This window comes from Odocoileus virginianus, chromosome 7 (genome assembly GCF_023699985.2).
Source record: "Odocoileus virginianus isolate 20LAN1187 ecotype Illinois chromosome 7, Ovbor_1.2, whole genome shotgun sequence".
NCBI lineage: Eukaryota > Metazoa > Chordata > Mammalia > Artiodactyla > Cervidae > Odocoileus > Odocoileus virginianus.
This window is the reverse complement of record NC_069680.1, coordinates 81,010,568-81,023,616: the sequence shown is the minus strand read 5'-3', so window position 1 is coordinate 81,023,616 and position 13,049 is coordinate 81,010,568. Positions and strand designations below refer to the sequence as shown.

The window sequence follows — 13,049 nt, the reverse complement described above, 5'->3', positions numbered from 1 at the left end:
AATAAAAATTACATTTTATTTTCGGATAAACAAATTGTTTTCTTCCCACATTTACTCAAATGATCCGTTAGCCTGTGGGAAGAAAATAGAATTTTTGTTTATCTGAAAATAAAATGTGATCTTAATACTGAATATACTGACAATATGTATATATTTTATAAATGAGAATGTGTAAATAAAATTATAACCATCTAGAAAAATTATTTTTTACCTAAAACAAATGTACCTTGAACTTCAAGCCACCTGGACACAGGATAGCCTGCTGCTCTGATAATCCTATTAATCAAACTTCTATACATCCAGGGTATCATGATGATTAATGTTCATGATAACCTTAAGGTACTGAAATAAATCTAAATGCCATTTAAATCAAAGCGATAAAATCAGATCCTGAAAAACTAATTTAGCTATACCTATTTTTACAAATTGGTAACCTATATATTACATATGTGAAAATTTTCTATTAATGAAAATCTCCACTCCTTTACTATTAATGAATAACAGCACTTGAAATAATAGAAAGTCTGGTTAAAGGTGTCTTTAAATTTGGCTTGGCCTGGATTTGAATTTCAAACCTAATCTGTTCTCTTACATCATCAGTAATACAATATTTTATTAGGTTCATGGTCCCTTTGGGACCTCAGTGAAAGTTAAAGGACCCTCTCCCCAGGAAAACACAATTATAAATAAAACTTTACTTACAATGTTAACTAAATGCATAGACATTCTAAGTAAGAAACCTCTGTTTTACAATACAGACCTGAAAATATGGTCCAGTTTATTTAAAAAGCTGATTACAGTCCAACTTTATAAAAAGGTGGGTTTTTAAAATATAACAGTATTAAACACTGAACATATCCCAGTACTAAATATTTCATATGTATCAACTTATTTCATGCTCAAGTCAGTCCTGATGGGATAAGTATAATACTTTTACCTCCAGTTTACAGATCACGACACTGAGGTTGCAAGTGGTAAATGACTGTTTGAAGGTCATACAGCTAGGAAATGGCACAGCCGAGATTTAAAGCCAGGAAGCCTGACTCCAGAGCCCTTACTCCTAACCATTACCCTGCTTCTACCTACACAAGCAAGGTGCACGTAATTATACACATGTGACAGCTCTTAAAACACCTGAAGTCATAACCAGTAGATTCAAGATGTGGGGAAGTTTCATCTCCCTCAGAACCAGAGCTGAACATAATAGGAAATGCTAATAAAGAAAGGTATAAAGTTATCACCTTCCTAAAATTGCTTCCCTGGCAACAGAGAGAACCTAATTAGGACCACCTATCTTTAATCTCATCAGAGCTCCCACAAATTTTTAACTGTAAGGAATAAAAAAATATTATTGTGCTTTCTTTTTTTTTTCTTCTTTTTTACTATTGGTTTCTTTTGTAGCTTAGGCAATAGTTCTTAGAGAAAGGTAATTCATAAGATCTGTATCAAAGCTATTATAAATCAACAGGCTGGTGAAATCAGCAGTTTTCTGTAAGTTTAAACTTCTGTAACTCAGGATTTATCTACACACAAGGGATTTCCAGATGCGTGGGAACCATACTGAAAAATAAACTCTCCTGGATCCTAAAATCATATATATATTCATAAGGAATCTTCACAGATGCACAAAGTGGTTAGTCTGTCGGAAAGGATGAAAGATAAATTTCGATGAAAGTTTGATTTTAGTCTGCCAAAAATAGACCGCCATACTATTCATCTCAACAACTCTTCTTAACATCAAATTTGCACAGTAGTTCCCCCCCGCCCCTTAATTGCAGTTCCGCTTTCCCAAGTTTACAGCTATCTACATTTAACTACGGTCCAAAAACATTAAATGAAAAATCCCAGAAGTAATTCACGAGTTTTAGACTGCGGGCCCTTCTGGGCAGCATGATGAAACTGAGCCTTCCAGCTTGGTCCTGCCTGGCACGCGATCATCTCTGTCCAGCACATCCCACCCATCAGTCAGTCAGCAGCCGTCTGGGGTGTCCGGCCAACCATCCACGCATCGCAGTGCTTCCCTTCAGGCGACCCCTGTTTTATGTAAATAAGGCCTCCAAGGGCAAGAGTGGTGATGCTGGCAACTCAGATGTGCCAAACAGAAGCCAGAGTAGAAGTGCTTCCTTAAAGTGAAAGAGTGAAAGCTCTCCACTGAATAAGGGAAGAAAAAAACATCATAGTTGAAGCTGCTTACGATCTACCATAAGAACAATAGTCTATCTGTGAAACTGTGAAGGAGGAAAAAGAAATGTGTTAATTTTGCTGTCACAATTCAAACTGCCAAAGTTACGGCCATGTGTGGTAAGTGCTTAGTTATATGGAAAAAGCATTAAATTTGCACAGTAAGATACTCTGGGAGACAGACCATACTCACATAACTTTTATTATAGTATGCTGTTATAACTGTTCTGTTACTACTTACTGTTGTTAGCCTCTTACTGTGCTTAATTTATAAATTAAACTGTATCACAGGTATGGATGAACAGGGAAAAACAGCACACATAGGATTTGGTTCTATGCAGGATTTCAGGCATCCATGGGCTGGGGGGAGGTCGTGGGATGTGCCGCCCGTGGGTAAGGAAGGACCACTGTATACAGCAGTGGTAGGGCTGAGGAAAAGACTTACCTGGATTGGTGATGTTGAGCAGTTTGCAGGAATAAGGATCCTCCCTGTCCTCCACAGGCACAGTGCAGCCATGAGCACCTATTATGAACTTCACAAGGACACTGAGAGATGTGTTGGCATTAACATCAGTTACTGATCTTCACCTCGCACATGCATGCTTCTTCATGCCCATTTCAGAGCTTTCACTTTGAGACAACTTGTATTTATTAGGATTAATTCTAACTTTATTCTTCTGGTCTAGCAAAAAGGGGGAACAGGCAAATCAGAAGTTGCTAACTGCCAAGTGACTGACGTGGAAGCCGTCTACCACAGGACTATGTTAGCACACGCTCAGGCCATTTAACTGCAGGCCATGGTAAAGACAACTTCTCATGCCCACACCTAAAAACTTGTCTCCATCAGTAAGCTTCTTCACTCACTTCCTTCTCTTTCAGAAAGTGTTCCTTTTACTCAGGAGTAGCCTTTCTAGGCCAAGGCAGGGAACATGGACTCGATCCCTGGTCCAGTAAGATCCCACATGAGTCGCAACAAGAGAAGCCAACGCAATGAGATGCCTGTGCACCACAACTAGAAATTAGCCCCTGCTCACCACAACTAGAGAAAGCCCACGTGCAGCAACAAAGACCCGGCACCGCCAAAAAATAAATAAATTAAAAAATAGCAATAATAAAAGCAGTCTTTCTATCCCAGGAGAGGACTTCTCCTCTCTGAGATCTTGCTTCACTAGCCACCTGTAACCCACAGCTCCTTCCCTACACATAATAAATATAATGAAGTCCTGACGTTAATCTTTATCCACCTTCCTTCCTTCCGTGTCCCCATCCTTTCTTTCCTTTACAGTGAAGTCCTACAAGGGAACAACTAAAATTGCAGACTCCGGTTTTCCCTTCTCATTTTATACCACAAAAATTTTAGTCTCAGTACCCACCACTCCCACAGAGACGTCTACTACGAACAGAACTAGCGACCTGCCGCTCGATCAACACTCCTTACCCTCCCCTACTTGGCTTTCCTGGGCCTGGACGGGGCAGGTCTCCTTAGAGAGTTCTCCCCCTTTTTCCCGTGGCCCTGCTCGGCGGCTCCCCAGCTCCCCCAGCCCAGCCTGTCCACCGCGTGGACCTCACCGCAGGGCTTTGCCCTTGGATCATTTCTTACTCAACTCGCTCTTTTTCCTTGCTCTCTTTGGACATTTTTTTCTGGCCTCGTCACACAGCATTTGGGATTTTAATTCCCCGACTAAGGATCAAACCCAAGCCCTCTGTAGTGGAAGCATAAAGTCTTAACTACTGGACCACCAGGGAAGTTCCTCCCTGGACAATATTTATTCCTAAGGCTTCAACCAGCCTGGCAGTGATTCCTGAATTAGCATCTCTAGCTTGGACCCACCTTCTAAGGAAAAGATTCACAAATTCATCGTACATTTTCAGCTAGACGGCCCACAAACAGCTGTGTGCTACAGCCTGCTCCCATTGCGCCGAGAGGGCCAACTGTAAGATTTTCAAGAATTTTCTGAGCTGGTTATTAAGCATAGATTTTACTAAAAATTAAATTCTATAAACTTACAATTAAATACAGTATATTAAGAACAAATGAAATCAATGCTCAGATGCATCATGTCTTCACTGTCTCACTGTCATCTCTGCTCCTGAGGTCACGCCTATCTACTGTATCTGTGTGGAGGGGTGTTACGATGCTGTGCCACCGCTTATCTTCCTCAAGTCTGTGTCTAGAAACATACACAGCTTGGAACTGGCCACAGTGGTAATACTTACACCATGGAAACTAGCAAGCACTACAAATAAAGGTTTGATTCATTGTTCTGTTGACTGTCCAGAGTTAAAGTGATGGAGAAAATGTTAGTAATGCAGATTAAACTTAAAACTTGTGGATACACATATAACTGATTCGCTTTGCTGTATAACAGAAAGTAATACTACACTGTAAATCAACCATACTCCCAATAAAGATTCAGTTCAGTTGCTCAGTTGTGTCCAACTCTTTGCAACCCCATGGACTAAAGCACGCCAGGCTTCCTTGACCATCACCAACTCTCGGAGCTTGCTCAAACTCATGTCCATCGAGTCAGTGACGTCATCCAACCATCTCATCCTCCAAGATAAAATAAAAAGCCTTAAAAAAAAAACAAAACCACACACAGAAAACTTGTGGCCATTCCACAGTGAATAGTACAAAAAATTGAGGAAATACTCTTCCATTGTTCAAAATGTATGATCTGATTCAGTAAAGAGGTCACTCACTTCATTGACTCAGAGTTTTGTCACATACCATAGTTGCCATTTTAGTTTTACACTTTAAATATTCATGTCAGAATTATACTCTTGTCAACTGCAGCAACAAGCTGGTTATAGATACAAAAGTCTAGCAAATGATGAAAACACTCTGAGAATCAACTGGCTATATGAAGTCAGAGACTTTTATAAACATTAGTTTCTGTCAATGATATGCTACACAGCCTTTGTATCAATAAAATTTATAACAAACATATACATACAAATAAGCATGCTTTTCTTCAGACAGCCAGTGGATAAACATTTAACAGCACACCCCTGACTGCAGGTACCTCAAACTCAACAAATCTACAACTGAACTCCTTTCTCATGAAACCTGCTCTTTTCAACTAGCACTCTTTGTCTCGATGGATGATTTCATTATTCTCCAAGTTAGAAAGCTAGCAATTATCCTAGCATTCTCTTTTTCTTTCTACATTCAATGGCCTTATTTTCTTAAAAAGTCACCACTTTAGCTCAGCCCTTAGCAGTCCTTGTCTAAATGGGTCTCCCCCACCCCCCCGAACTCTCAACACACTGTCTGGTTCCTGCCTACCTCCCAGTTGTAAGCCCTCCTTCCTCTCCTTTTTACATGATATTCACTCTCGCTGCCCCTCTTTCCCCTCCAGTGCTCTCTCTCACACTTATCCACAAACACATACACCCCCTCCTCCATAATCTCTGCACGCCAGCCTTACAGAACTACACAGAATTGTATGGAGTTTCCCAAGCACTCCAAGCTATTCTACATTTACTTATATCACAGCACACATAACATTTTATTATACTACTACATCTCTTTCCTTCTACTAAACTCCAAGCCCTCATAAAGACTCAGGCTAGACTGGATTTATCTATACACAGCACACCACCTGCACACAGGATGATAAACACTTGAGAAATTGACAACTTACAGCTTCACTACAAAGGTTTTTAATTAAATAGGGTCCTTGAAATGTATGTGGAGTCTGGCTCCTTCAGCAAAATATAAGATTTGAAAGTAAGCCATAACCACAGAAATGCAAAGGCTTTCTTTTACTAACAGCCAATTATGCCAGAATCCTTTTTACAAACTAGGATATACCTGTTTAGAATAAAGGTATAAACAGAAATGAACAAATGTGTTAAATTATTGCAGATATTTACTGAATTTAAGCTACCTTAGTCTTACCAGATTCACAAAATTACTCTGCCCCAGGAAAAAGTATTTAGCTAATATCTATTTTTATATAGATATCCCATCATTTTAACAAAACAAATCACCAAGCTTACTTAATTTAAAGCATTAATGCTATGATATCAAATAAACTATTGATGAGAGCCTGAATGTTAAACCTACTCATTATATGTCGCTCTCAATCATCCCCTCAATAGTTGCTGAGTGTCTTATTCTGCCAAGTTAGGTTCCAGGTGCTGGAAATACACCAGTGAAAAAAGCTGATGCCCCTATGCTCATAAAACATAGTCTAGTGGGGAAAGACAAAATTTGTAAACATACAACTAAGTATAATAAACATGCTAGCTTGTGATATGTATTATAAAAAAAAATTAAGTCCAGTAAGTGAAGACAGAGCTGGAATGCTACTGTTTAACATGGCACTGCCTGCTAAGGTGACGTCTAAGCAGAGGCCTGAAGACAGTGAGGAAGTCAGCCATGAGAACGTGCAGTGGAAGAACGGCACAGACAGGGGGATGGCAAGGCAAAGGGCCTGAGGCAGGAGCACATTTAAGGTATTCAAGATAGTAATGTGCCCAGTGCAGGGGGAGCAGACACAGACAAGGCCAAAGGCCACAATAGAGACCTGAGACTTCACTCTGAGCAAGAAGAGAAGTTAGTGGAGGCGTATGAGCAGAAAATTGGCATAATTTGACTATTTTTAAAAGGCTCACTCTAGCTACAGTATGGAAAATTAAATATAAAGGACAAAGGTGGAAGCAGAAAGTTCAGACACAGAGGATCCTGCAATAATCTAGGTGAGGTGATGGTGGCCTGGACCAGTGTAGTGGTTCTGACGGCAGTGGTACAGGTGGGGAGAAGCTGGATTCCAGATTTGATGGAAACACTGAGAAGATACGCTAGTAGATTGGATGTGGGTCAAGATAACATGTACTATGAATTGCAAAAACCTATTTTTCTGATGCTTCGACATTCCCACCAACAGGCTGTGCGCATCCTGCCCAGATGACCAGGTACACTCGGGTGACGAGGCTGGTCCCGCCACCAGTTCGCCCTCTTGCCACCCCCGACCCCAACAGTGACCTAGTGACATTCAAACCCAGCCATGACACGCCGTCACGCCTTTTGCTTGTACTCTCCTCCCTGACCCCAGATAAAGGCGCCTGCTGCTGGGTCCCCCCTCTCTCTTGGCTCCCCACCCGCTTGGGTGAGTCCATTCCCCGGACACTCCTCCTACATGGTTCCCTGCATTGGGGTGTTGGACCTCTCTCTCTAAGACCTGTGAGCATAATAAATCCTCTCATTTCCTATGCCTCAGGAAATTCCCAGTGTAATTTCCACTGCTGTGTTGGAATGATCCTTAAAGACCCCACAAGGGCGACTTACGCCTCCATTCACAACACAAACACCAAAGTTTTTGGTCTGAGCAACTGGGAGAGAGGGGTCATTATTTTCTGAGCTGGGAAAGGCAATCAGAAGTGCAGGTTTCCAAGGTGGTTCTATAGCAGTGATGATTCCGAGGCCCTTCTATTAGCATTTCGATCATGAACTAGAGAAACCTGTCTTAAAAAGAAATGGAAGCTGCTATGAGTAAGATAGGAAATCTATGAATGTCACTACTGGTGATGAGAAAATCCACAACCACAGCTCCCTGGTATAGCTGCTCAGTCACACGTACACCAGCTGCGTGCGATCCTGAGGGCCTTCTCTGCTTCTCGGTGACCAGAAGCCACCAGAAGTCCAGGCTTCTCTGCCTCTCCTTCACTAGCCCCTCACTGCATAACCTTCAGAGGCTGCTTTCCCTGAGAAGACTCAAAGACCTTGGGATCCTAACCAATAACTGAGCCATCTAATGCCAACACGTGACATGCTGGTACTCCCCTGACGGTCCAGTGGTCCAAGAATCTGCCTTGCATTGGGAGGCAAGGGTTCGATGCCTGGTTGGGGAACTAAGATCCCACACGCCATGGGGCAACTAAACTAAGCCTGCGCACCACAACGAGAGAACCTGCACACTGCGACCAAAGACCCCGCGTAATGCAACCAAGACCCAACAGCCAAGTAAGTAAATATTTTAAAAAACAGATGTAGCAACTGCACTCCAGTGTAAAATGAAAAAACAAAAAACGCAACATGTGACACGCTAGCAAAGCTCAAGTCTGGAAGGGTGGCTGAGAAAAAAAGAGGATGGCAAACAGCACAAATTGTAGACCACACACAACTCAACACCGCCACAGAACAGAATGAACTAAGTGCATCTCTGTGAAGTCAGTCAAAAGCATATTTAGACACAAATTCACCTAATAGAAAACTACTCTGAAACAGAACCTTTTAAGGACTATTCTTCTAAATAAAGCAAAAAACCCCCAAAGCCAATAAACAAAAAGCAAAGAAACCAACCTAACTAGGTGTCTATAGAAACGAGGTGTCTATAGAATCTAGGTGTCTATAGAAACGAGGTGTCTATAGAATCTAGGTGTCTATAGAATCTAGGTGTCTATAGAATCGAGGTGTCTATAGAAACGAGGTGTCTATAGAAACGAGGTGTCTATAGAAACGAGGTGTCTATAGAATCTAGGTGTCTATAGAAACGAGGTGTCTATAGAAACGAGGTGTCTATAGAATCGAGGTGTCTATAGAATCGAGGTGTCTATAGAATCTAGGTGTCTATAGAAATGAGGTGTCTATAGAAACGAGGTGTCTATAGAAACGAGGTGTCTATAGAATCTAGGTGTCTATAGAATCGAGGTGTCTATAGAAACGAGGTGTCTGTAGAATCTAGGTGTCCGTAGAAACGAGGTGTCCGTAGAATCTAGGTGTCTGTAGAAACGAGGTGTCTGTAGAAACGAGGTGTCTGTAGAAACGAGGTGTCTGTAGAATCGAGGTGTCTGTAGAAACGAGGTGTCAGTAGAAACGAGGTGTCTGTAGAAACGAGGTGTCTGTAGAAACGAGGTGTCTGTAGAAACGAGGTGTCAGTAGAAACGAGGTGTCTGTAGAATCTAGGTGTCTGTAGAAACGAGGTGTCAGTAGAAACGAGGTGTCTGTAGAATCTAGGTGTCTGTAGAAACGAGGTGTCTGTAGAATCTAGGTGTCTGTAGAAACGAGGTGTCTGTAGAAACGAGGTGTCTGTAGAATCTAGGTGTCTACAGAAACGAGGTGTCTACAGAAACGAGGTGTCTACAGAAACGAGGTGTCTATAGAATCTAGGTGTCTATAGAATCTAGGTGTCTATAGAATCTAGGTGTCTATAGAAACTGGGTGTCTATAGAATCTGGGTGTCTATAGAATCTGGGTGTCTATAGAAACGAGGTGTCTATAGAAACGAGGTGTCTATAGAATCGAGGTGTCTATAGAAACGAGGTGTCTATAGAAACGAGGTGTCTATAGAATCTAGGTGTCTATAGAAACGAGGTGTCTATAGAATCTAGGTGTCTATAGAAACGAGGTGTCTATAGAAACGAGGTGTCTACAGAATCTAGGTGTCTATAGAATCTAGGTGTCTATAGAATCTAGGTGTCTATAGAAACTAGGTATGTGAACCACTGAATGTGGAATATAACCCTCTCCAACTATCCTTTGGCCTAAAATCCTGGTTAAGTTTACCTTTGGGGCTCAACTATGTGGAGAAAAAGCAAAATGGGATAGTCCTCTCTCCCGGGAAAAACAGGCCACATATCTGAATTAATAGCTCTGACTATCCAAGAAGAGGTTTTTCAGAACTTACTCAATACGGCAGGCAAGGTGTGAACTCAAGGAACCTACCGTTGACTTAACGCTGGATGTTGTATTAAATGCTTCAGCCAGGTGCTTCTTATCACATTGCGAAGTTGATGGTTATTGCGGGCTGACAGCACACCAACCACCACATCATAGTGATTAGATTTCCACTGAGGAAATAAGGCCAACTGATCTAGAAATAAGCAACAATAAGCTGAAATGTCATGTCTCAATTACTGTTAAGTCCAATATGTAGCATACAAATATTTATTACAAAATAATATAAATGTATGTTGATGCTTGTAAAAAAAAAAAAAGACAAATACAAAGAAAAACGTTTTTAAAGCACTCGTAAACTCACCATGATATCCACTGCTAACACTTTGGTGTAGCCTTTTTGTTTCCATACCTATACATGTATCTGTGCTCACACAGTATGTATGTAGGGCTTCCCTGGCAGCTCAGCTGGTAAAGAATCTGCCCGCAATGCAGGAGACCCCGTTCAATCCCTGGGTCAGGAAGATCCCCTGGAGAAGGGATAGGCTACCCACTCCAGTATTCTTGCGCTTCCCTGGTAGCTCAGATGGTAAAGAATCTGCCTGCAATGCAGGAGACCCGGGTTCGATCCCTGGGTTCAGAAGATCCCCAGGAGGAGGGCATAGCAACCTACTCCAGTGTTCTTGCCTGGAGAATCCCATGGACAGAGGAGCTGGTGGGCTACAGTCTGTGGGGTCACAGAAGAGTCGGACACGACTGAGCACCTCAGCACAGCACGTGTGTAAATTCTTAAAAACAAGTGAGATGTTTCTCATGAGAATCAGTTCAGAAGGTCAATATGGCATAAACTGCACAACAGTAAGCAGCAAGAGCCAATTAAGCTACCTGAGTCAGAATCCTGGCTCTTTAGCTATAAAAGTTATTTAACCTCTTATGCTTTAGTTTCCTTAAGTAGAAATGGGTGTACTAATACTTCTCATAGAGTTGTTGTAAAAATTAAATGAGAGAATGTGTCTAACGGTCCTGCTTTGGAACCAGGCACACAGCAGGCAATCAAGCAACTAACCACAGGTGTGCTTTCAAAGGTGCAGCCACACATTAACATTGGTGACTAAGTGTGGGAGATACAGTTGAAGGACTACCATGCTGGAAAGAATCAGAACCCTTATTTATGCCAATAAATTCTACAGGCAGCAAACATTTACCATGTAAATAGTCTAATGAATGAGGAGGGGAAATAACATTTCTTTTTTTCTTTTACTTTTTGGCTGCACCACAGAGCAAATGGGATCTTCCCTGACCAAGGACTGAACCCACACCCCCTGCAAAGGAAGTCGGAACCCTAACCACTGGACTGCCAGGGAAGTCCCTCAAACGCTTCTAGTTTGAAAAAAAAAAAAATCAAGTAACAAGTATTTTTTTTTACTGTCATATTTATGACTCATTTTCTATTGTTATTTAATGGACAAGATTACATTTTAAAAATCTGTCCTCAGAAAAAGATAGAAAGATATTTTGTCCCTATTTATCATCAGCAGTTTCAAAGCTTGTAAGCTAAAAGCCTATATATAGTTCTGATTAGGGATCCCGTTTCATCTTTCTCCAGTGGTGAAAACTGATCCAAAATGTTTTCAAAAATAAATCATTGAAGGCCAGAGAGTGTTACTACACTAAACAAAATGTTTTATATCCTATAGGATCTAGTTATTCAAAAGACAACAAAACTATGTTATTTCTTCAAGGGAGAATGATTTAAATGCTTATGTAAAATTAGCAGTGACAACCCATTCCCTCCTCCTCCTTTATCAGAGAAATACTGGTAGTAAGTACATTTTATTGACTGCAGTGAGGCAAATACAGTCATCCACACATAACTGACTGATTCTATAGCTGATATGCTGCACAGTATCAGTAAGAAGCTATTCAAATCCTTGTGCCTCAGTTTCCTAATCAGAGAAAACTGACACCAAAAAGCCTTTAGATGTTCTGTTTCATCTGTTTCAAAATGTCTTCTCAAATGATTAAAAAGCTTTAAAAGATTAGAGGAAAAATTAAATGTATCCCAAATGCCTGTTGTTGACATCATGAGAAAAACAAAGCTGCTGCACAAAAATTTCAACATAACTGAAACATCTCTTTAAATGCCAAACTCCACTACCTTATTTTGGATCAGTAATCAAAATAGATCTTTTATTGATGGATTACTTAAGGCACAATTCAACCTTTTCTTGGTAACAACATCTCCTTAAAATTGTTCTCAAATCTCTCTTTCTCAACATTAATTCTAGCTGAAGCATCAACTCAGTTCCTTAACTTTCACCTGGACCTACAAGGGTATCCTAATGGTTTCACCCAGACCTCTTGAGATTTTTCTAAAAATAAATAGACAGATGCCGAAGATAACCATGTGGTATGTGAAAATCTCACGGATTATCGCTGTAAAGTACTTTTTGATCTTATTTCACCTCTCTCTGCCACTGCCAATCCTCTCTGCTTCTAAGCCATGTCTAAGTTGCTTCTATTGAACTGTGTAACTTCACATAATTTCTCTTTTTCTTGCAGAAGAGAAGTACACGGCAGATTCTGGCCTTTAGAGAACTACTTCCAGGAAAACAGTTTTCTAAAGACTCAACCAAAAAGCTGTTACAACTAATTAACAAATTCAGTAAGATTACAGGATATACAATATACGAAAGTCAACTGTATTTCTATACAATATCAAACTATCAGAAAGAGAAATTAAGAAAACAAACCCAATTTATAATTGCATCAAAAAGAATAAAATACCTAGGAATAAATTTAACCAAGGTGGCAAAAGATCTGTACACTGAAAAGTATAAGATATTAATGAAATAAACTGAAAAACATAAAAACAAAAGATATCCCACACTAATGGATCAGAAGCATTAGTATTGTTAAGATGTCCATACTAGCTAAAGCAATCAACAGATTCAGTGCAATCTCTATTAAAATGTCAAGGACATTTTTTCACAGAAACAGAAAAAAAAATCCTAAAATTTGTATGGAACCACAAAGACCTTGAATAGCCAAAGCAACCTAGAGAAAGAAGAATGAAGCTGGAAAAACCATACTGCCTGGTTTCAAACCATATTATAAAGCTACGGGAATCAACACAGTACAGTACTGGCATTAAAACAGACGCACAGATGAATGGAACACAACAGAGAGCCCAAAAATAAACCCACACATATATGGTCCATTCAGTTACAACAAAGGAGCCAAG

At 40.5% G+C, this 13,049-nt stretch overlaps 1 protein-coding gene across 2 annotated transcripts in view; it reads right to left on the bottom strand.

Moving 5' to 3' along the window:
* Positions 1–13,049, bottom strand: part of B3GALNT2 (beta-1,3-N-acetylgalactosaminyltransferase 2) — a 56,848-nt gene that overhangs the window by 34,101 nt on the left and 9,698 nt on the right. For both annotated transcript variants that reach the window (XM_070471062.1, XM_070471061.1), the window contains exons 2-3: positions 9,854–10,001; positions 2,627–2,727 (exon numbers count right to left, since the gene is read on the bottom strand). In XM_070471062.1, coding sequence (XP_070327163.1) covers positions 2,627–2,727; positions 9,854–10,001 — 249 coding nt within the window. The remainder of the gene's footprint in view (positions 1–2,626; positions 2,728–9,853; positions 10,002–13,049) is intronic.